The sequence below is a fragment of the Grus americana genome, chromosome 16 (genome assembly GCF_028858705.1).
Source record: "Grus americana isolate bGruAme1 chromosome 16, bGruAme1.mat, whole genome shotgun sequence".
In the NCBI taxonomy this organism is placed as follows: Eukaryota; Metazoa; Chordata; class Aves; order Gruiformes; family Gruidae; genus Grus; species Grus americana.
The window spans coordinates 15,297,323-15,319,518 of record NC_072867.1 but is presented as its reverse complement, the minus strand read 5'-3'; the positions used below and the strand labels follow the sequence as shown (position 1 = coordinate 15,319,518).

The following is a 22,196-nucleotide window of genomic DNA, read 5'->3' as shown; positions in this document are numbered from 1 at the left end:
CGCATCCGGACCCCTTGGCCCCAGCCGCGGGTGCTGGGACCGCGGTGGGTCCCCCCGGGGTACCCAGCAGGCTGGGAGGATGGTCCCTGCAGGGCTCTGCGCGGGGGACAGGGCATTGCTGGTGGGAAGTGCCACCAACCAGTTGGTGGTGGCCACTGGGAGACCGCTTGGGGCTGGGTCAGACCCTGAGGACTCAGCATCCTCCAAGGGGAAACCCACCGGGGAGAGCGGGGACCCTGGAGGGAGCTGGCAGAGGCCACCGATGAACCCTGGGGCTCTGGGTCGCGGAGCAGAGGGGACACCGGACCCCCCCTTTTCCAGGCTGGTACCTTCTCCCCGAAGATCCGCTGGCAGATGCCGTTCTTGGCCAACTTCTCCTTGACCTGCCGGGTCAGCTCCAGCGTGTCCACCTCCCGGTACATGTACATCTCGTACTGCTCCGGCGTCAGCGGCGGCACGGTGGGCTTCAGGGTCCGCGGCACGTAGGCGGGGTAGTAGGAGAGACGACCGCTGGCCGCTGATTCCGCGCCGGCTCCCTCCGCCTTCATCTCCGTCAGCCGGTGGGGCTCGTCGTCCGCCGGCAGCAGCTCGTCCTCGTTGGTGCCGCCCTCGCTGGGCTCGCCCCGCGGCCAGCCCCGGCCGTTGGCCATGCTGGAGTAGCTCGAGGAGGAGGAGGAGAGCGAAGGCGAGACGGAGGTGTAGGGCCGGCTGAGCAGGCTCCGCTCCGATGCCCAGTGCTGGTCGAAGTAGGAGCCGGCGTCGCCGATCTCCGACTTCACCTTCCGGATGATGCTCTGGACGAAGGCGGCGGGCGAGAGGACGGCCAGGGGCGTCTGCGGGGGGCCGGGGCTGGCCCTGCTCCCCTCCTCCTGCTTAACGTAGGTCGGGACGATGTTCTGGTTGACGGCGGCCAGCGTGGAGCGCTCGGCGGGCGGTGTGTCCCCGGGGCGCCCGCTGCCCCCCGCCTCCATCTCCAGCAGCGCCTGCTGCTGCGCCTGCATCTCCCGCCGCGCCTGCTCCAGGATGCTCTTGATGGCGTCCTCCGAGCTGCTGCCGCCCGCCCCGTTGGCCACTGCCTGCGACGCCAACGGCGTTTTGGGCTCGCCTGCAAAAAAAAAGGGGTGAGGGGAGCCCCGAGGCACAGCACGCATCGTTTTACCACGTGGCTATAATTCAAAAAAAAGGGATTTTGGCCCAATCTGGTTCAGAGCTCTCCGTCAAGCGGATGCCCCACGCGAGCGCAGATCAGAAGAAGGACCGGCAGCGCCCGCAAAGCAAAAGCTGCGACACCCCAGCTCTAAACAAGCTTTTCTTTTTGACGACTGCAAAATAAATTCCATTACCAACGACAGCAATAGACAAACATGTTTGTTTTCCCTGTCTGTTTTTCCACCGTTCCTGTCTAATTTAATTCTCTGGGATTCTGCTTTCTCAGCAGACTACCTGTTTTAATGTATTTCATTTCTTGTAATTGACTGCGAGCGCAGCTGCTTTAATGATTCCTCGTGCCAGATGGATCGTGCATCCTCATTTAATCATCTGCTTTGGGGCAGGGAGGGGAGGCAAGGGTAGATCCAAAGTTTCTGAAAGCCCAGGTACAAACATCGCCGCATGGACAGTCTTCCATCCCTAACAGGACTTACCAGCATTTCCTCCCACCGTGCCCCAAATCCCTACGGATGTCAGCAGGAGAAATGCCAAATAAAGCCTGTTTTGGCCCTGCCAGGGCTGGTCCGTCCCCGGCCAGGCGCAGGGTTAGCCCAGGACCACCCTGCCCAGCACCGTGCCGCGAGCGCCGGGCTTGGCAGGGGCCAGCTAACGTTTCCCAGGGGGGGCAGAGACCCCTGCACCGGACGCCGTGGGTTTTGGGGGTGCCATGGGACCCGCAGCCACATGGCACCCAGCCACTGGCACCCCTATGGGTGCTGCTCCCACGGGGGCAGAGCAGGGGCTCGGCCACCCCCGAGGCCACCCATGTGCCGGCACCCACCTCCCTTCTGTGACTCGATCTCCTTCTTCGCCTGCTCCAGGATGCTTTTGATGGCGTCGTCAGAGCCAGTCTCCGGCGTCCTGATCCTCGGCGTGATGCTACCTGATCAAAGAGGCAGGGTAACAGCTTTGTCACCGGCGCTGGTTTTACAAGCTCCGCTTGTACGTCAGGAAGCGTTTACTGCTCCTCGTGTTCAGTTATTTTTAGGGACGCTGGTTTTAAGACAAATGTCGCTCCCTATTAGTCGCTAGCCGGAGCGCAGGGAGCCCCGGTAGAGCCCCGGGGAGCTCTCGCCTCCAGCACGGCATCTCCCGAGCACCTTGCTCGCCCAAGGGGACCCGCTCCCCACCGGCAGGCAGGGTGCTGAGCGGAGACACGGGGACCGCGACTCCCATCCCTGGCGCCGTGCCCTCCCGCAGGCAACGGGTTACTGCTGGATCGGATCCAGGGGATAAATCAGAGCCCTCTGGGTTGAAACGCCAGCAGATGCACGGACCAGCGTCACCCCGTCCCCGTGCCACCGCGGGGACCCGAGTGACCAGCCGCCACTGCTGCCACCGCTGAGACGGGGCCAGGAGCCGCTGTCCCTGGAGCCGGGTGCACAGGCGGCGGGGCGTTACCACCGAGGTCCCACAGCACTAAGACTTCATTATTTTAACGAAATATTCCCAGGCACATTGATTCATACGCCACGAAACAGCCTAATGAATAATTAAATGGCATTTGTCAGAATAAATGAATAAAGCACGTCCGGGGATGCAGCGTCCACGATGGGTTGTTGCTAATTGCTACCATTTGCTGGGGCTCCATCCCACCCCGCGGCGAGTCGGGGGACCGCCGGGGACAATCCCCGAATGCCACCGGTGACTCCGTGCGGCATCGCTGCCCATCTTGCCGGCGCATCGCGGGCCGGCGGGCATCCCCGCCGTGGCTCAGGGCACCCCGAGGTGCTGCCGGGATGCTTTGGGAGGGGATCCCACGGCACCGCTTGCAGCATCCCGGGGCAGGACCCGTCGGCCGGGGCCACCCCAACCACTCACCTCTCTGGCGCACCTGGATAGTCCTCAGGGCCAGCACGTTCTGCTCGTCGGAGAGGAACTGCTTCATCTTGATGAACGGCTCCTTGCCCTTCACCGTCAGCTTGCGCCAGGGCTTGGGCCGGGCCAGGATCTCGCTGACGGAGCCCTGCGACAGCCCCAGCACGTAGTGCCCGAAGACCCTCTGCCCGATGTTGTGCTTCAGCAGCTGCTCCTTCACCTGGAAGGCGATTTCGGCCGTGTCCAGCTGCTCCTCCTCGGCAGAGCTGCCGGCGCTGCCCTCGGGCGGCTCGCCGGGCGGGCTGGCGGCGCTGGTGGCTGGCACGGTGCCGGGGGCCACGCTGCTGCTTTTGGCCCCGAAGAAGGCGGAGGGGAAGGGCGGCCCCCCGCTGGTGCTCTCGCTCTTGTAGGCAGGCGGCGGGAGGTGGGTGGTCTTGGGGTCCCCCGAAAGCCGCTCGCTCCCCGGGAAGGGGGACAGCGAGAACGTCCGGGAGCCGTCGGGAGCCAGGCCGGGGCCGGGCAGAGGCGGGAGGGGAGTGGGGGAGGCGGGTTCGTCCGCTGGGGCGTGCGGGGGGGACGGGTACGGCTGCTCCATGCCCAGCGAATCCTTCCCCGACTCGTCTTCGGAGTGATCCTCCTCTAGAGATGAATGAGACAGAGGGAGACGCACTAGAGTCCCCCCGGCCGGCGGCCCCAGCGTGGTCTCGCAGCGAAGCATCTCCTGCCTCAGTTTCCCCAGGTAGCATCCCACCCCTTGTCCATCCCCCTGCCCCGCTGCTGGCTCCGGGCTCCTTCCCACAGCCGGGGCAGGATCCGGCCCTGCCGCCCACATTCCCAGGGATGCTCCCAGCGGGACCGGGGATTGCCGCGGGACCCGGGGACCCTACCAGTGCTGGCCAGCAGGCTGGGCTTCTCCAGCAGGTACTTCTGTGAGGGGTAGAAAGCCTCCTTCCCCAGCAGCAGGGCCTCCTCTGCCTTCGATATGCTCTGCAAGGAGCCAAGCCGAGATGGGAAAGGGCGGCGGAGCCGGCGGCGGCAGGGCTGGCACGCGCACCCCAGCCCGGCGAGCGTGTCGGCACGCGCCGCGGCACTTGCCTGGGGAAGGCTGCAGCTGGCGGAGGCCACCTTCATCGCCTTCAGGATGCTGGGAGGGAGACAAGGGGGGGTGACTCGGTGGGCACGGCTTTTCGCTGCCGTCAAGCCGCCGAGCGTTACAGCTGCTCGGCAGTGTGCCGCGGGTGCCGGTGGCCACGCATGCCAGTCGAGCCGTACCTCAGCTCTGTTTTGATCTCCTCGTAGTCCGCCTGTGCCTGCAGCTTCTCCTCCAGCTTCTGCGGAGCAGAGGAGGGGAGTCCTCGCAGCCGGCTCCTGGCACACCCCCGGCATGGCCGAACCCGCGCACCCCCTCCCTGGCAAGCCCCCAGCCCCCATGGGCGCACCTCGATGGCTTCGTTCTTGGCGGCCAGCTGCCCCTCCAGCTCGGCGATCTGGTTGGCGGAGGACTCCTCCAGCTCCTGCAGCGAGCTCTGGAGGTGCTGGACGTCCTTCAGGAGCCGCAGGATCTCCCGGTCCTTGGCAGCCAGCGCCGCCTCCAGCCTCGACCCTGAGCACATGGAATAGCTCACTTTGTCCTGCCGGGAGAGGGGACACTTGTCAGCTCCTGGCTGCCCAACGCGGGGACAAGGGCCACCCTCCCTGTCAGACGCGTCCCCAGGGAGAGCAGGCGAGCCCAGGACTCAGCCCTGCGTGACGGGGACCCGGGGTGATGGAGCCGTGGGCCGTGACAGACCTTTCCTCCGCCCTTACAGCTCTCCCAGGTACGTCTGCTCGGTGCTATGGGGGTGCCTGTCCCCCCTCCCCGTAGGAGGCTGGGGCTGCAGGTAGGGCACGGCCAACGTGACCACCCCATGGTGGAAAAACGCCTCGGTCACGGGCATTTCAGGCTTGCTCCTAAACGTGGTGGGCGCTCCCAAACGCAAAAGGGCGCTCCCAAAAACGATGGGATGCTCCTGAGCGCAACGGGATGCTCCTGAACGTGCTAGGGTGCTCCTGGCTGCCCTGGGGTGCTTCTAGCTATGACGGGGTGCTCCCAAGTGCAACGGGATGCTCCTGGCTCTGACAGATGCTCCTGGCCATAACGGGGTGCTGCTGTCCCCCAGGGGTGCCCTCACCCCAGCAGCGCCCGGCGGGGAGCAGCAGGCCAGGCGGAGGGAGGTGTTCACGGCTGCCAGTTGCTCCCGCAGGCTCTCCACCTCCCTCTGCGCCGCCTCCGCTCGCTGCAAGAGAGCAGAAAGCGCGTCAGGCCGGGCACCCGCGGCTCGTCCCACCCCACACGGGGCAGAGCAAGGCTCCAGGATCGGCACCCACCCGCGCCTCTCCTGAGCATCCCGCTCCCACCACCGACACCGCCAGCCCCCGCCGTGTATTTCGGCTCCCCGCATCCCAGCGCGGTTCCCAGTCCCCATCCCTGGGCACCAGCAGCCCACCTCCAGGACACTGCCTTTTTCCACCCAAAAGGCCGTATTTACATGCAAATTGCTCGTTAAATCTCTTCTATTATCTATGGACATTCATTTGTACCTACATTTTCAGAATTAAATAAAACTATTGAATAGGAATAGATAAGACCAGGAGCAATTACACCAGGAACCAACACCAGGCTGGTGTGGGTCATATCCTGAAACACCTGGGAGAGGCTGGAGGTGACAAACACCGGCTCCAGCAGCCAAAGCGGAGCCCGGTGGGAGCCCAAACACACCAGTGACCCCCGCCATAGGACAGGGGGTCCCACCGGGCTGGTTCGGAGGAGCTGCCATGCGAAGGAAACCAGAGCTCCCCTTTACAGGGCTTCCCAGTCCCGGAGCCTGGCCACCCCATACCGTTTTCAGGGACAGACATCCAGGCCACGCAGGTGCTTGGGGTGCCGCGGTGGGTGCAGCACCCAGGCTCTGTGGGGTGAAGCCCATCAGCCCCGGGGGGCTGCGGCTGAGTGTGGCGCAGGGGGAAGCGGGGTACGTGCCCTGCCTTGGCTGGCAAGTCACCTCCCAGCTCACCTGGTTGGCTTTTTCGAGGTTCGTCATGATCATGGCTACTTCGTCTGCCCTGCGACGAGAAAGCAAGAGGCGTCAGCCGGCGCGGAAGGAAGGGACACAGCCCTCTGCAGCCGGCGAGAGCTCCTGCCTTAGGTTTTGGGAGCCCCTGGGACTTGGGACGCTGCTGCGGTCGCTTAAAGCATCTCAGCTCCTCAAGTCATTGAGCAGCACCGCGGAGACGTCCCGGCGCTGCTCGGCTCAGCCTCGGGCACGCCAGCCCTCCGGGCAGGACTGGGCATCACCGGCGACTTACTTGGACGCAGCTTCCTCGTCGTATTTACACCGCAGCTCCAACAGCTCTGTCTGCGTGGCCTTCAGCGCTGGGAAGAGGAAGAGGAGGGTGAGCCGCGGGGTGGGGGCTCGGCCCCCCACGGCCGACAACCCCTGCCCCGGCCCCCCCTACCTGCGTGGAGCACTTTGATCTTCTCCTCTGCCTCCCCCAGCCGAGCGGCCAAAGTGACCTGTGCTTCCTGCAGTCCCCTGCGAGACACGGACATCAGCCACGTGCCGACCCCGCGGTCCCCCCCGGGGCACACGGAGACCCCCTCGCTGCGTCCCCATCGCTCAGCGACGCCGGGGCAGAGACCCGCCGGTGGGTGCCGGGATGCGTTCAAGCCGTGTTACCCCCCCTGACATTAAGGGGTTTATTGCCCCCCCCGGGTGTAAAAAATTCACTTTGGGCTGAAAATAATCCTGATCGCTGTGGGTGAAACCCCTCCGACGGGGGGGATGGCAGCCCACCCCCGCCTGCAGTTAATTGGAGGGGGGGAAGCAATCAGGGAAAAGTTATTCTGCATTATTTATAGCCTGCACTTGCCAGGAACTTACTCGCAGAGATCTGCAATTTAGGGTTTAAAGATTCCTCATTTGTTTCCCGGTGCAGCGTGCTAAGGAATAACAATGAAGGCACCGGGAAAGCCGGGAGCCTCCAAATTAAAAGGCCTTTTAATGAGGTTCATCCGCTGACCTGGACTTAACCCATTTGTCCGAGCAAAGCCACGTGCCAGGGAGATGGCGCGAGGGGCAGGAGGGATCTGCCCCGGCTCTGCCTGCACCCGTCGCTGCCCAAAAACCGCCTGGGAGAGGGGACGGATGGACAGACGGATGCTCGGAGTGCCCGAGACTCTGCAGCAGGTTTCCAGGCTGGATGCAGCCATTCTCAAACCCAGACAGCAAAGGGAAGGAGGAGAGGGACGGACCGACAGACACCCCCGTGCAGGAGCAGGGACGGGGCCACATGTCCCTCGAGCACCCCAAAACAACCCCGGCTGCAGAGCGCGCAGCCCTGTCCCCGGTACTCACGTACTTTTGCTTTTCTGCCTCATTTCTCTGCTGCAAGGTTTCTGCGCACAGTGCTTTGCCGTCGACGCCCGAGAGCGGGGGCTCGGCCGCTGCCGTGAGCCCGGCCGCCGGCGACGTCCCCTCTCTGCGCTCTGCGGGGGGACACGTTTCACACAGCCGCGCTGGGTACGGCACCGGTGGCCGCTGGGGACCACGGGCCAGGGGACAGGATCTGGCCCCGAGACCCCTCGCGCCCCGGGGATGCTCAGAGGCACGTGGGGGGACCCAGCCGGGGACCGCTGCTGCCGCCCTCGTCCGCCGGGGCGGCCGGCGCCGGGGGGTACCTTTGGTGCTGCCAAGCTCCGGGTGCTTCTTCCAGGGGCGGCTGAGGTCCTTCAGGGGGGTGGTTTCAGGCTCGAGGCGCTGGAGCTGCTGCAGCCGGTCCTCCAGGCTCCGGGCAGCCTCCAGCACAGGAGCGGGGTCTGCGGGACACGGGATGCGGCGGTGAGCGGCCGGGATGCCCAGCGCTGGCCCTCTCCCACCTCCCTGGGGACCCACCGCTCGCCCTCCTCACCACCCACCCCGGGACGGCCGCCTTCCGCACCCTGCTTAAAACCAGAGCGGGTGCCCTCCCAGCCCCGGGCCACCCCATGGGGTGCTGGGAGCCGTGGGGACACCCCTCGGTCCCGCGCTTTCCATCGCCAGCCCCGAGGGATCGGCGGGGCTGCATGGGGACATCGCCTCCCCGAGCGAGCCGGTGGCTCCCGCAGCACCGGTGGCCCCGGTGCCGCCAGCGCCGGCCCGTTTGGGCGCAGACAATGGCGGTTTGTGCCGAGGTAAGCAGGTGCATTCAGCGCCGTCCGTCTTCCCTCTGTCAGCATTACACCATCATTAGCTAGTGTCTGCTCAGCAGGGTGTGCCATTATGTCTCCCAGGGCTGATGTAATTATACATTGACATAATTAACCCAGCAAGCCCATTAAGCAGGCCAGCTAAAAATTCATCTATAATTATTTGTTGTGTGCATGCTAATGAGTCCATCTGCACTGCCATTGTACAACATGAACAAATTAATTTACAAGTCTGGATTTTTTAATAAGTTCAAGAAAATGCCTCCTATTGAGCCAGGTTAATATAGGTTTGGTTGGTTGTTTTTTTTTTTTAAGAAAAGAAGAGGAAAGAAAATAGATTTAAATTCTCCAGGGGCAGAAAGTTAGACAAACAAGGAAGTGGGATGGAGCTGGGCGAGCTACTGTACGGCATGGATGCGTGGCACGCATCTGAGGGTAGAAAATAATAATGGTGATGGAAAAAAATCAAACAACTGGCTGCCTCTGCTCCAAACGGGACGCAGAGCAGGTCTTCTGCTCAGCAATTCCCCGGCTGAGATGGCAGCGGGGCAGGATGAAGGGGGCCTGGCACTACCGTGACCGTGCCGCGGGATTCGGGGTGGTCTGGGGCTGCGCCGGCACAGCCCGACTGTGGCACCGGGCATCTTTGGGGTGAATCTGCCCCAAAGACGCAGGATTTGGCCTGTGATCCTCGCTGCAAATGTCCAGCATGGATGCTCCTCGCAAATGAGCGAAGCTAAGACACATGCCCCCCCCCAGGATGGGGTTTGGGGGTCCCCCCGACCCGCCGCTGTCCTTCCATCCCCCAGCATCGCTGCCGTGGGGTGCAGAGCCCCACTGCAGCACCCGCCACACGGCTCCCCGGCAGCACCAGCGACTGCCGGACCCCGCGTGCTAACGCAGAAAGCCCCCGGAGCATCCTTCTCCGCAGGGAACGACCCCCCTGCTTTCCGCTGGACATCAGCAGACCCCGCGCCCGGGCTGGGAGAAAAGGTTTGTGCCCAGAGCTCGGCCAGGGGGTCCCAGCCAGAGGCGGGTGCTGAGCCCCGCTGGCACGCTGCCGGCTTTGGCACTGAATCGATGACTCTGCTCTGGCCGGAACCCTCCCGGGCCGTTCCCTTCGGCTCGGCATCATTCGGCTCACGGCACGCCAGGGCTCAGCACCCTTCGGGCTGGTTCCCCGCCCAGGGATGCGGGAGCGCGCCATTGAAGGGGGTCGCAGCAACGCGGCGTGATCCCGAACCGGACTGGATGCTCTCACAGCCATTAATAACACCCGTAAGTACACCAGCTGAGATAACGATACGGCTAATTAAACCCCGCGCTCCAGGGCTCCGGCTCACAGGCTGCGGGGGCCGGGCATCCCCCCCACGCTCCCCCGGCCCTGGGGGCATTGGCGGGATGCTCCGTGCCAGCCTGCGAGCCGCCTCCGCAGGGATAAACGCCGGGACAGGCCCCGTCCGATCCACGCCAGCAACTCCTCTGACCTCCGTGATGAGAAATAATACGGGAGGAATTCTCCTGAGCAACAGAGCTCCGGGGATTTTCCTCAAGCCAGCGTTTCCCCTCTTGTGAGCTGCAGCCCCGCTGCTGAAATACAGCCAGGGCGATTCCTCAGCGCCTTGCTCTCCATTTGGAGCCGACATCCCGGGATGAAGTGGTCGGGAGCGGAGCTTTTAGAAGGGAAAAGAGCGACCGGCGCTCCGACTCCGCTTCCTACGTCAGCCGGGGCAGTGCTGATGCAAAACGCCCGGCTGGACTAATTACACGGTGTTAATACCACGCTGTCCAGTCACCGGGATAGTGCCGTCGTCGGCTGCGGGGCCGGCTCCGCCACCGCGCGCGAGGTGTTCGGATGCACCAAGGGGTTGCCGGGACCGGGCCCCAAGCTCACGCCGTGCTCGTGCCGTGCTCGTGCCGCTGGTGAACAAACCCTCCCGCTGCAAGGCTGGCGAGAGGACACACCCAAAACCGAGCACATCGCCTGCTCGCACCAAGGCACCACGGGTGCCACGTGCAGTCGCACCCCGAGCCGCACGGGAGGGTTCAGGATACGGCCCACGGCACGGGGGACGGTGCCCCCCCGCGTGGGTCGTGGCCCCCATCGGGACAGGTTAGAGGAGACGGTGCTGACGCTGCAGCCGAGCGGCAGAGCAGCTGCGGGCCCCGCCGTGGCGGTGACTCACCGGCGGCACAGCTGGGTGACGGGTGATGCGAGAGAGGCGCGTGCCAAAATAAGACCTCGGGGTGCCACACGCTCCGGCGCCGTGGCCGCCCGCGGCAGCTCTCACACGCCCCAGGGGCCGCGGCGCGGCATCGCCCACCAACGGCACAGCCGGCTCACGCTGACCCCTGTGCCGGCAAGTCCCTGCCGCAAAGCACAACCTGCTGCCCAGGCGCGCTTATCCATCGCTCCATGCGCTCGCCCACCATCGATACACAGATATTTTTTTATACATATATATATTTTCTATATATAATAAGTGCTGCCACTAGCTGGCGTTATTGGCTGTCCTTTAGTGGCAGCGGCAGTGCTGCGGCAGGGACGGGGCAGCGGGCAGGGTCCCTCCTGGTGTCCCCAGCCCCGGCACGGGGGAGCGGGGCCGGGGGCCCTTTCCCGTGCCGGAAGGGGTCCGGGCCGTCGGCAGCCCCGCTCCCGGACACCCCCACCGCAGCACTGCGCAGCTGCTGCACGGCCACCGGAGCAGCTCGAGGCACCCGCGCGATGGCAGGATGGGGCAGGATGTGTCCCGGGTGCTCATCACCTTCTCCTGAGCGTGCACGGCTCCAGGGAGCACCCGTGTCCCTGGGGACCAGCAGCTCATCCCTGGGCCGGCGCCCGGCCGCTTGACCCAGCCTTCGGCGAAGGTCTCCGTGCCGGGGGCTGAAGGGTGACGTCTGCTCCGTGCTGCTGCCTGGCTCCGAGAGGAGCACGGGGCACCCACGGTACACCCAGGGTACACCCAGGGTACACCCAGGGTACACCCACAGCACATCCGTGGTGCGTCCACGTGCACACACGGTGCATCCACGGCCCCTCCATGGCACATCCGCGGTGCCGTCGCCTCTCCCACCGGGGCGGCATCTCCTCCGCCACCCCATCCCAACCTGCTCAAACATCTCCACCAGCGCCCTACAAATCCCTCCGCGAGTCAAAGTCAGCCTTAAATCAAATCATCCCCAACAACAATGACATTAATTATGCTTTTACCACATTTTACTGCTTCCCCCCCTTCCCTTCACGCCACATCTGTGTGAACAATATCCAAAAGATTTACGGTTTTCTCCCGTAATTACAGACACACAGCCAGCTCACTTATCAAAATACTTGCTGAGCAATCAGGCTCCGTTACAGTCTCTGCCAGAGATTTGTGTTGACAGCAGCCATTCAAAGCAAAAAATGTCGAATCAGGACTTATGTGGCGCTTGTAAAGTATTCCACAAAGAGTTCGCCTGTCGAGAGACACACGGACACGTAACAGACGGGGAGAAAACGACGGGCGGGAGGATTTGGGGAGCAGGAGGGGAGAGGGGAGCGAGGGATGGACGCTGGCAGAGGGCAGAGAGAGGGGAGGAGGAGAAGGGACGCGGAGAGCACAGGGGAGCGGTTTTGGGGCGCGCACACGCGTGTATCCGTGCGCACGCATGTGCACGAGCGTGCAAGCAGGAGAAGCACAGTGGGTGAGCGCGGGGAGGGGGGGGCAGAAAGATAACTGGGTTCTGGAAACCGAGCTGACATTTGGTTCTTGTAGCACAGGAGAAAATTTAATGAGGACAAAAATACGTCTCCCTAATTCCCCTAAGAAATCATTAAAACATTTTGTTATTCCTAAATGTCTGGAAAATGAATTAGCGGCCCTGCAGGAGCCCTTCTGCGCATCTTCAGCCATTTGCAGCTCTCCGTCCTCGCCGTGCCGGGGGATGCTCCGTGTCACTGCGCGCAGCCGACACCCCCGGCGCAGAGCGTGGCAGAGCCGGCGGCGGGGAGCGGAGAGCGGCGGGGAGGGGGGTCCCAGCCCCTCACCCGGCCCTAGCACCGACTCTGCCAACACAAGCCTCGGGGCTGCCCCGTGCCTCAGTTTCCCCCTCCCAAGACTTCAAGCGGCGCCCCGGACTGGGGGTACACCCCGGCACGGCGGTGAAACAGGGCAAGCTGTCCCTGAGCCGTGGCCGGTGCCGGGAGCTGCGCTGCGAGCCGGCGCTCGGTCGTTTCGGTTAACTTACCGTCAAAAAGACAACTGGGGATAGCCGCAGTGTTATTACAAGGGCTGAGCAAATGTATTCCTTTCCTAATGTCAAGATGCATTTGGCTCAGGGGCTGAAACACAGCGATGGCAAAAGCTGTTTCCACTCCTCTCTTCGGCTGGTATTTCCAGAGCACCATGCGCGAGCGGAGGTCGGCGATGCCAGCCGTGCCGGGGACGGGGCCGGCAGCGCTGCCGCGGTCCTCGCTGGCTCCTCTCGGCACCGGCGCCGGCACGCAACTCGTTAGGCAGCCAGGTCGCCACCGCGTTGCTTACCTGGAGCTTCAATTAATTGCTTGTAAATGCTCAGGAAAGCCGTCTCAGCCTCCTTGCTTCTCTTACTAAGTGCAATCACCTGCGGGGAGATGGAAAAAGGGGGTGAGAGATGGGCTTTTGGGGGAGGGATCCGGCTCTGCGGGGCAGGAGCGAGCGCTGCCGGACCGCCGGCACCGGTGCCACCCATGACCGGCACATGGGTGGCCCCCCACCCCGGCACGGCTCTGTGCCCGCTCCGTGCCCCGCGCAGCCGCTCGCTGCCTTTGGCTAAACTCCTCGTGCCGCTGCCGCGTCACGTCGCCCTAAATCATTGATGCGCTCTGAGTAAATGAAAATTATAATTTAATGTCAGCGCTTAAATAAGAAATAAAGAAGCCTGCCTGTTGTTGTGCTTGCCGGGCTGGATCCGGCACACGGCCCTCCCCAGCACGGCACGGCTGGGGCGATGCCGCGGGCGGGAGCGATGCTCGTGCCGGCCCCGTGCACCAGGACCAGGACCCCACGCCCCCGTCCCCCTCGGCTGCCGGGGTGGCAGGGTGCCGGTGACACTCATGGCGGCCGGGCAGCGGGGAGACGGCACGCTGCATCGCTAGCAACCCAACAACGTATTCATCTGCCGCGCGCTCCCATCCAACATTTATGAGCGCGAATCATTTACTTCCCTTAATTTTTCAAGGAGCCGCAGCGCCTCGGGGCGGGGGAGGCTGCTGCCCGCCGGGCTCCGGTCCACTGTGGTTGCCGAGGGTCCCCTTCCCACCCAGCCCCACCTGCAGCGGATGGGATGGGGTTGCCGGTGGGACACACGGACCTCTGTGTCCCTGCTGCCCCGGGCGCAGGAGCCAGGGATGGAGGTGACCCATTCCCAGCTGGAAAATACCCAGTTTGATCCAAACTGGGTGACCTGTGCCAACTGCTGCTGGGGGAAGTCGCCCACCCAGCACTCGGTGCCGGCACAAACACTATTACCAACAGCGGACTAGTCAATTAAACCACCTCCAAGCCACCGACGGGCTACTTAGCAAACAAAGCCTGAACTTCGCACCCACGACGGAGCATCTTTTCCCTCCGTGCCGGCGGAGCTCCCGGCTCACCCCGCCAGCCTGGATTGCGATCGCTTGTCATTCAAACCCAAAGCAAACCGCTCATTTGTAATCCAGCAGCCACCTGAGCAAACCGCCTTCTCCTTCCAAGCTCGCAGGCACTGGAGCACAAAGATCATTTTTCTATTGTTAAAATTGTATAAGCCGGGCTTTTTATAGCGTCTCGTACACAAACCTACTTTCTCGGTGCCGCGTTTCCAGCAGAGGAGGAATTTGGGGGCTTTTCGTCAGCGTTCTGCAAAAATGCTTGGCTTCAGGGTGCTTTAAAATAATAATAATAAAGCGGGGAGGAGAGGGGGGAGGCAGCGAGCAGACGGTGAGCAGCACCGCCCGCGTATCGCAGCAGGACAGCATCGCGCCTGCCGAATTTCCCGGCGGGGTGGCACGGGGAGCCCTGCCAGGGAGGTCCGAAGGGATGCAGAGACGCGGTGGTGCTGGGGTGCTCCACGGTGTCAGCCCTGCGTGACCGCCCCCCACACACACCCCCACACCCCCCCCACTTCCCACATCCTCCGGACTTTGAGCAGGGGAGGAGCGGGCGCGGACGCGGCCCATCGGCACGGCTCTGCCGCGGGGCGACGGGGACGCCTGGACCCGCTCGAGCTGCTCTGAAGAGCTTCAGCTCCCCTGGGATAAGGGTGTGGAGCAACGAGCCAGCCCAAACGCGTTCTCCACCACCTCTCCGTCCCCTGTGCTCGCCCCCCGCGCATCCCCAACCTGCGCTAGTGGGAAAGAGCCGCTGAATCGGGCTGTTTCTGCTGAATTTTATTCCTGAAGTCACATCATAGAGACAAAATGCTTTCTAAGGGGAAACTTTGACGCCTTTCCCTCTCCTCATCCATCCCGACGGTGATCCGAGCATCCCCGCACCGGGAACGTTGTGGCTCCGGGGCGGACGGGAGCCTGCAGCATCCTCACGCTGTGGTCCCGTGGACCTCACCTCTCTGCAGCCGGCGGCTCACCGGGGACGGATCCGGGTTTCCTCCTGGTTCGTGCCGGGGTGGACCCGCCACTCAGCCCACCTCCAGCCCCATCCCAGGAGACGGAGCCGCAGGACCCGCAGTTTGCATTTGGGGGTCATTTCATCAAATGAGGAATTTGGGGGTCCTTTCACCAGCCCCGGCTCGGGGCCAGCACATTTCAGCCCGTGTGGGTGTCGGGGCAGGACGGTGAGCCAGGCACGCGCTCTGCTCTTTCCGAGTCCCACTAAACTTCAAGGAAACGTCAGTGAAAAAAAGAGATTTAACATTTTTAGCGACCTTTTGCGGACGGGGAGAATTCACCAAAATGCCAAGGGAGATTCCTGCCGGAGCAGCTCTGCGTCTCGCACGGGGACAGCTCATCCCAACCCTGAAACCGCTGTTACTCCCCACAGAGAGCTGAATAAACACCTGGAAAAAGCCCATATCAGCCCTAAAATCAAGGTTTTGTAGAAAAAAACCCCCCTAAATGTCTGCTCCCTCAGGGCAGAAGCTGAGCCAAACCCTTTGTCCCCATCTGAGAGGGTGATGTCACCCGCGTGGCGAGGAGAAAATTGCTAAAAACGGGGGAACTGAACGTCCCCCCAAGCAGCCCCAGCTCGACGGGGTCGGGACGGCGTCATCCCCGCTCCCCTCATGGCGACGATGCCCGCTGGCGACCGCTCTCCCTCCGCCTGCAAAGCCCTCGGCAGCGAGCTCTGCCTCTGCGTTATACATCGACGGGCCATTAATTTCGATTTCCACCCCCCCTCCCCATGCCCCCCCCCCCCCGTCTCCCTCCGCAGCATCCCCGGGCTCAAGGTGAGGCACGGCAGCAGCGCGGGATCGCCGCCGCGTGATGAATTACATTTACGCGCCGAGTCCTTTTCATGGCTGGTGACTTTCCAGCAAAGCAATTATCACTGTAGAATGCGTAATAGCCTAATTAATTACTATTGTCAGGCTGGCCTCTGTGCCATGATTATACCTTCCGAAGCCAACTTTTTAAACATTTGGAAGCAGAAATATTATTATAATTGACTGACAAAATGGTAAAACTCCCCCGGCGCAGCCGGTCCTCCTCCCGGCATGGCGGCAAGGACCGACTGTCTGAGCATCCCCTCTCCACCGGCGCGGGATTTGCATCGCACCGGCGGTGAGTTTATTCTTATATCCATGAGATCAAGTGCAGGATAAGTAGCGGGTTATTTCCATCTAAATACTGGTGGCAGTAAACCACAAATGAGCTCTTTTTCAGCGGAAAGGAACAGCTGTCAGGGGAGAAAGCGGCAGCAGAGACCCCAAATGTTGAAGAAAACTGATGAAAAAATTCATTCAAGCCTTCGCTATTTTCCTCGCTTTTTTTGCTGATGTGTAAAGAAGTCGGGGAGGGCTGCGGGTGGGGGGGGTGAGGGCGGGGGGGAGCCTGGGAGGGAGCCGCTGTCCCAGGGGAGAGCTCTGGGTGATGGGGGGGACCCCCCACGTGTGCCGGGGAGCCCCTGCCTCGTGCCGGGGTCCTTTGCTGCCTTCCCGGTGACCGACTCCTGAAACCCAGCACACTTGTGCACAAATCCACCGCGCCTCCACAGCCCCATCGCACACGCACGGCCCCATTGCACGTGGACAAGCCTGTTGCACACGCACAGATCCATCGCGCACGTGCGCAGCCCCATTGCAGATGCCCACAAAGCCGTTGCACGCACACACAGCCCCATTGCACGCACAGCCCCATTGCACACACGCACAGCCCCACTGCACACACACACAGCCCCATTGCATGCACCCACAGCCCGATTGCACACATCCACAGCCCCATTGCACACACAGCCCCATTGCACACACAGCCCCATTGCACACACGCACAGCCCCATTACACACACACAGAGCCCCATTGCACACACACAGCCCCACTGCACGCACGCACAGACCCCTTGTGTACCCCCAAACCCACCGCGCGTGCACACGGACCCATCACACACCCCTGCAAACCCATCGTGCATACACCCACAGACCCATCGCACACCCGCGAACCCACTGTGTGCACACACAGACCCATCGCACGCGCACAAACGCAGCGCGCACACTCACAGACGCATCGTACGCACCCACAAACCCATCGTACCCCCCCTCAAATCCATGGTGCGCACCCCCGAACCCGCCGCGCGCGCACAGACCAATCACACGCAGACCCGTCGCACACGTGCACAGCCCCATCGCACACCCGCAAACCCATCGCACGCCCACGTAAACCTATTGCACCCCCGAACCCATCGCGGACACCCACAAACCCGTCGCACGCAGGCACAGCCCCATTGCACGCCCGCAGCCCCATCGCACGCCCGCACCCCCCTTCGCACTCCTTCCACACCCCCCAGCCCGTTCCTCCGAAGGCAGAAGCGGCTCGCAACGTTTTCACGAGGCCAAAAAGCAATTCATGTCAAAAAGATCAATAATATAAAAATAAAGCCTGAGAATTCTAGTTAAAGGGAACGTCATAGAAATATGTTGTTCACGTTCATGATTTGGAGATTAAAAAAAAAAAAAGAAAAGAAAAAAAAAGAATCAATATAAGTTCTTCAGATGATGTTATTTCTAATGAGAAATATACCGAGACTGCTGCAAATAACTGCTTAATGGAGAAAAAAACCACACCACATTAATAATTTACTTTATAAAGCATAGGATCCCGAACGCAAGAAAATTGCTGCTGGTTCTTAATTTTGTTGTAATACTTCCTGACAAGTTCAGTGACGCTTTGGCAAAGTTCCTGAGAGCAGAGTCAGAGGACGTTCGGCTCATTAGGTTATTTTTTCCCCCCCTCCCACCTTTTCCCGCAGCATCCCAGCCCGGCCGGCTCAGGGAGAAGGATCCCGAGCTCTTCCCTTCCTCCGCGCCGCAGGATTTATTGGGTTGAGCCCCCGAATCGGCGCCGGCCCTGCCAGCCCCTGCCTGCTGCCGGGCAGGAGCATCCTCCTGCCTCCTCCGGACGCCCGTCCCCAGGTGAGCCGCAGCCTCCAGCCACGCCACAGCAAGCGGGGAAAATATCGCAAGCTTATTTCACCATCCCCACCAACATAATTTAATACACTTTCTGTTCACTGGCTGGTTTAGTTGTTTTGGGGTTTTTTTTTTTCCTTAATTTTTTTTTCCCCTTTTTTTTTTTTCCTTAATTTATTTTTTTAGTGCATTTGCTGACAGTTGGCAACTCCAAACCATCTGCTACCGACATGCGCCGAAACGAAAGGCTTCAGCGTCGAACCCAACGCGGCTCAAAGGAGCAGGCTGATTTCCGACCGTCGACGTGAGAAGGTGCCGCTTGGACAAGTTAATTCCCAGCCGGGCCGGATTTCTTGGGAACCCACAAAATTATTTTCCTGCAAAATTATCTTCCTGCAAAATTATCTTCCTGCAAAATTATTTTCCGGCAAAAATATTTTCTGGCAAAAAAATTTTCTTCCTGCAAAAATATTTTCCTGCAAAATTCTTTTCCTGCAAAAATATGCCAAATTCCCCGGGGGCAGCTGGCAGCAGCGGTCCAGGTCGGCGGAGGAGACGGGCAGGGATGCACAGGGCTCTGCATCCCTGGCACAGATTCAGCGGGGTGATGAGGAGGTTCCCACTGGTTCCCGGGTTGGGGACGGAGCCGGGACGGAGCCGGGACGGAGCCGGGACGGAGCCGGGATGGAGCCGGGCTGGCCCCAGCACACAGGCGCACCCCAAGCATCGTAAAGTTTCACCTCCCATTTAGCAGAACAAAACTTTTAATTTAGATGTTTTCATCTATCTATCAGAGTAAAAAAAAATAAGTTTAAAATAATGACTGTAATAAATGAAGGTAATTAATTGTAGTTTGTTCCTTTACTGTCTAGTCAGCTTAATTTTACCTTTTCATCTAATAATGAGAAAATAATTTTTGTGCTCTGAGGGTTAATGATATGTAACTGCAAGAGCTGCTAATTGCATGTTGCAAACTATTCATCAAAATCCCCATCTGCGCTACTTGATTATGTTTGCTAAATTATTGCTTTGAATTATCTTTCATAAAGCAACTTTTGTAATTAGCAGGGCTTTCGCTTTGCTCTTTTCTCCGTCGCAAGGATATTCAAACTTTGTCCGTCTCAAGCTGTTGCCATTAAACCGCCGTCGCGGGCAGCTTTTGGTGAGAGAAAGAAACTGCCCTTTCGCTAATCAAGGAGAAAAAATAAAAGCCGGGTTTATTCTCCACGGGTACAATTTATTCTCCCAGCCCCGCTCCTCCTTCCTCGAGGAAAAAATGATATAGGAAGGATATAGGAGCCTAAATGTATATGAAAGGTATTTAGGAACGGCAGAGAGAAACAGCCCCAAAAGCCCATCCGCCCCCACCCCGGTTAATATTTCAAAATGATTTTTTTTTTTTTTAAATTTTTTTCCCTTCCCATTTACAAGGAGGAGCGGAGGGGGAAGGCTCGCCATTCATCACCGCGCTTTTATGGGCTCCTTCCCGTGACGCAGATGATGTAGCGCTCTGCTCTCCCTGGTTAATATTCATGGGGAGCGGGCTGAAAAGTGTGCGTTGGGAAGGTGATATTAAAGAAGTATTTTAAGAATTTTAAAAAGAGGGGAAAAAAAAAAAAGAGGGAAAAAGAGGGGGGGGAAGAGGGGAGGGAAAAGGGAGGAAAAAAGAGGGGGGATGGGGGGAAAAAAGAGTAAAAAAAGGATAAAAGAGGAAAAAAGGAAAAAAGAGGAAAAGGAAAAAAGGGAAAAAAGAAAAAAGATTTTAAAAGAGGAAAAAAGAGGAGAAAAAAGAAGGTGAAAAAAGAGGGAAAAGAGTGTCCCAAGCCCCCAGGAGCTTCACCCCAGGAGAAGCAGCGGCGCTCTGGTCCATCCCGCACCGCCTGGTGCAGAAGCAGCCAAGAAACCTCAGGGGAACAGAATCCACCTTTTGGGATAAAATCCCCCAAAACCTCCTGGGGAAAAAACCCACCCTGGGGGGAGGAAAGCGGCAGAGCCGGGGAAGCAGCTGCTGCCGAGCCGGGGATCGCATCCTGCTCTCCCTTACACCCCCATAAATCCAGAGCCACTTGGGCGGAGGGACCGGCCGGGGCTCCCCAAAGGACATAGCTCATATTCTCGTAGCGGATCTAATGAAGACTATCGGAAAAAAATGCAGTATTTAAAAGACTGAAAATGTATTCCTATTGTTATCACTCTCTTTTATGTGTTTATGCATAGTGCATCGGAATGAATCAATACCGGATTGCCCTATAAATAAATGAGCATATCAGTAAACCCAGTAATAAAATGAAGTGATGAAAAATATGGAAATCAGTCGCATTTGTGTAAATCCACTTATTGTTTACTTTAATATTTTCTTATGCAGTTCCGTAGCTCCAAAGAGACAGATTTAAAATCAGGTAATGCTCAGCAGATGACAGATCCTAATGTGTCGCTGCTGGCAAGCTCAGAGTACCGGCGGCTCTCCAGGGGTTTCCATCGCAGCACATTAGAGGAGCAGAGAAAGCGGCCCCCGAAGAGAAAGCATTAAAAAGCCGGGGAGAAGAAGAGGTATCCTGAAGTGCAACGCATCTCTCGATGGCATCAGGGACCAACGCCAAGGCATCCACGGAGGCTCTGGGGACGGGGCAGGGGCACGGGGCTGGGGAGCACCTGGGTCAGGCTGGAGGATGAAGTGAGATGCTTTCTGCGGCAATGCGGTGGGCTGGGACCACGTCGTCCCACCGCCGGCGCTTGGCGAGTCCTCAGATCGCCCACTGCAACCTCACCTGGTGCATCCCGGCCGGACCACGGCATCTCCCGGCCACGTCACGGCATCTCCCGGCCACGTCACGGCATCTCCTGGCCACATCACGGCATCTCCCGGCCACGTCACGGCATCTCCCGGCCACGTCGCAGCATCTCCTGGCCACATCATGGCATCTCCTGGCCACGTCACGGCATCTCCTGGCCACGTCACGGCATCTCCCGGCCACGTCACAGCATCTCCTGGCCACGTCACAGCATCTCCCGGCCACGTCACGGCATCTCCTGGCCACGTCATGGCATCTCCCGGCCACGTTGCAGCATCTCCTGGCCACGTCACGGCATCTCCCGGCCATGTCATGGCATCTCCCAGCCATGCCACGGCACCTCCTGGCCACATCATGGCATGTCCGGCCATGCCACGGCACCTCCCATCCGTGATGGCTCCTTCCCCGCCTGGAAGCTCTCCAGGACAGGGCCACCACCCCTGCAGGGGACATCGGGGAGCTCGCCAGCAGCAGGGCCCTGCCCGCCCTGCCCGTACCCCTGCCCACACGTGGCACAAGGACCATCCAGCACCGGCCAGGGAGGCAAAGCAGAAGGACGCTATCGGCTGCAGAAACCCCGCAGAGGTCACAGATGGTGACCTCATGCCTTGGCCACACCAAGCCGGGTCCGGTCCGTCCCTCCTGGGGCTCTCCCCTCCCCGTTTCAACCCCCCCGACAGGGTGGGGAGGGGCTGGGATCATGGCTGGGACCACGGGGGGTGAGGGCAGGTCCTGCCCGCTCCCCTGCCCACCTCTCCTCTCAGCATCTCCCTGTAACGCTGCCAGCTTTTCCTCCCACCCAGGCAGGCAGAAAACACCCCTCCCCACACGGCCTCCGAGGAAAGCTATTTTAGAGTTGCTCTTTTTTTTTTTTTTTTAAATCCCCCTTCTCGTCTTTTTTTTTTTTTTCTTTTTTTAAAAAACAACACGTCTCCCCCCATCTGGGCTGCGAGCTGGGTGCCAGCATCTCGGCACCGAATACTCGACGCTTGCTTTTTATAAACGCCTCGAAACCCAAAGTTGCCTCCCGCGCTGCCGGGATGCATCCAAGGAGGATGCCGCATCCCCCCTCGAAGCCCCCGTCGTCCCCCCAGGATCCAGCTCTGCCCATCCAAAGGAGCTACCGGAGGCAGCGAGGGCAAAAAATCCCCGTACCCCAATGTCAGGGGCTATAATTTGTCTTTGCGGTTAATTAGCTTCCCTTCTTGTTAGTCACTTACATCTACAGTCCTCAAAAATCTAGTTGTCGGGGAGGGAAATCCGCCGTCCTGCCGAGTTAATTCTCTAACAGCAAATCTCCTGTACCTCAGGTACATTTCTCTTAAATTCCCGGCTGAGTTCAATTAAATGTTTATGAGACTGCGCGCTTTCCCCCCGCTGCGCCGCCAGCGCCGAAGCAACAGAATTGAGCTCCTTCTGGAACAAAACAAAAACAAAAGGGGCGGGGGAAGAAAAAAAAAAAAAAACCAGAGGAAAAAAATAAAATAAAGGTGGTTTAGGAGCGTTGAGTTTTAAGACTGCAGGAATATGATTCCCCCGGACTGATTTTGTTCTGCGTTACGCAGCCACGGTGCGAT

At 60.1% G+C, this 22,196-nt stretch overlaps 1 protein-coding gene across 8 annotated transcripts in view; it reads right to left on the bottom strand.

The window, feature by feature from the left end:
- The window catches only part of CUX2 (cut like homeobox 2), a 67,995-nt gene that overhangs the window by 5,887 nt on the left and 39,912 nt on the right, over positions 1 to 22,196 (bottom strand). For 2 of the 8 annotated variants that reach the window (XM_054844459.1, XM_054844458.1), the window contains exons 2-16: positions 12,772 to 12,850; positions 12,476 to 12,569; positions 7,745 to 7,882; positions 7,426 to 7,552; positions 6,523 to 6,599; positions 6,373 to 6,439; positions 6,081 to 6,129; positions 5,199 to 5,303; positions 4,467 to 4,658; positions 4,300 to 4,358; positions 4,123 to 4,171; positions 3,915 to 4,014; positions 3,031 to 3,666; positions 1,991 to 2,092; positions 330 to 1,105 (exon numbers count right to left, since the gene is read on the bottom strand). In XM_054844459.1, coding sequence (XP_054700434.1) covers positions 330 to 1,105; positions 1,991 to 2,092; positions 3,031 to 3,666; positions 3,915 to 4,014; positions 4,123 to 4,171; positions 4,300 to 4,358; positions 4,467 to 4,658; positions 5,199 to 5,303; positions 6,081 to 6,129; positions 6,373 to 6,439; positions 6,523 to 6,599; positions 7,426 to 7,552; positions 7,745 to 7,882; positions 12,476 to 12,557 — 2,559 coding nt within the window. In that variant the 5' untranslated portion in view covers positions 12,558 to 12,569; positions 12,772 to 12,850. Of the gene's footprint in view, positions 1 to 329; positions 1,106 to 1,990; positions 2,093 to 3,030; positions 3,667 to 3,914; positions 4,172 to 4,299; positions 4,359 to 4,466; positions 4,659 to 5,198; positions 5,304 to 6,080; positions 6,130 to 6,372; positions 6,440 to 6,522; positions 6,600 to 7,421; positions 7,553 to 7,744; positions 7,883 to 12,475; positions 12,851 to 22,196 lie in introns of all 8 variants that reach the window. The other 6 variants (XM_054844455.1, XM_054844454.1, XM_054844456.1 and 3 more) reach the window with 5 other exon arrangements.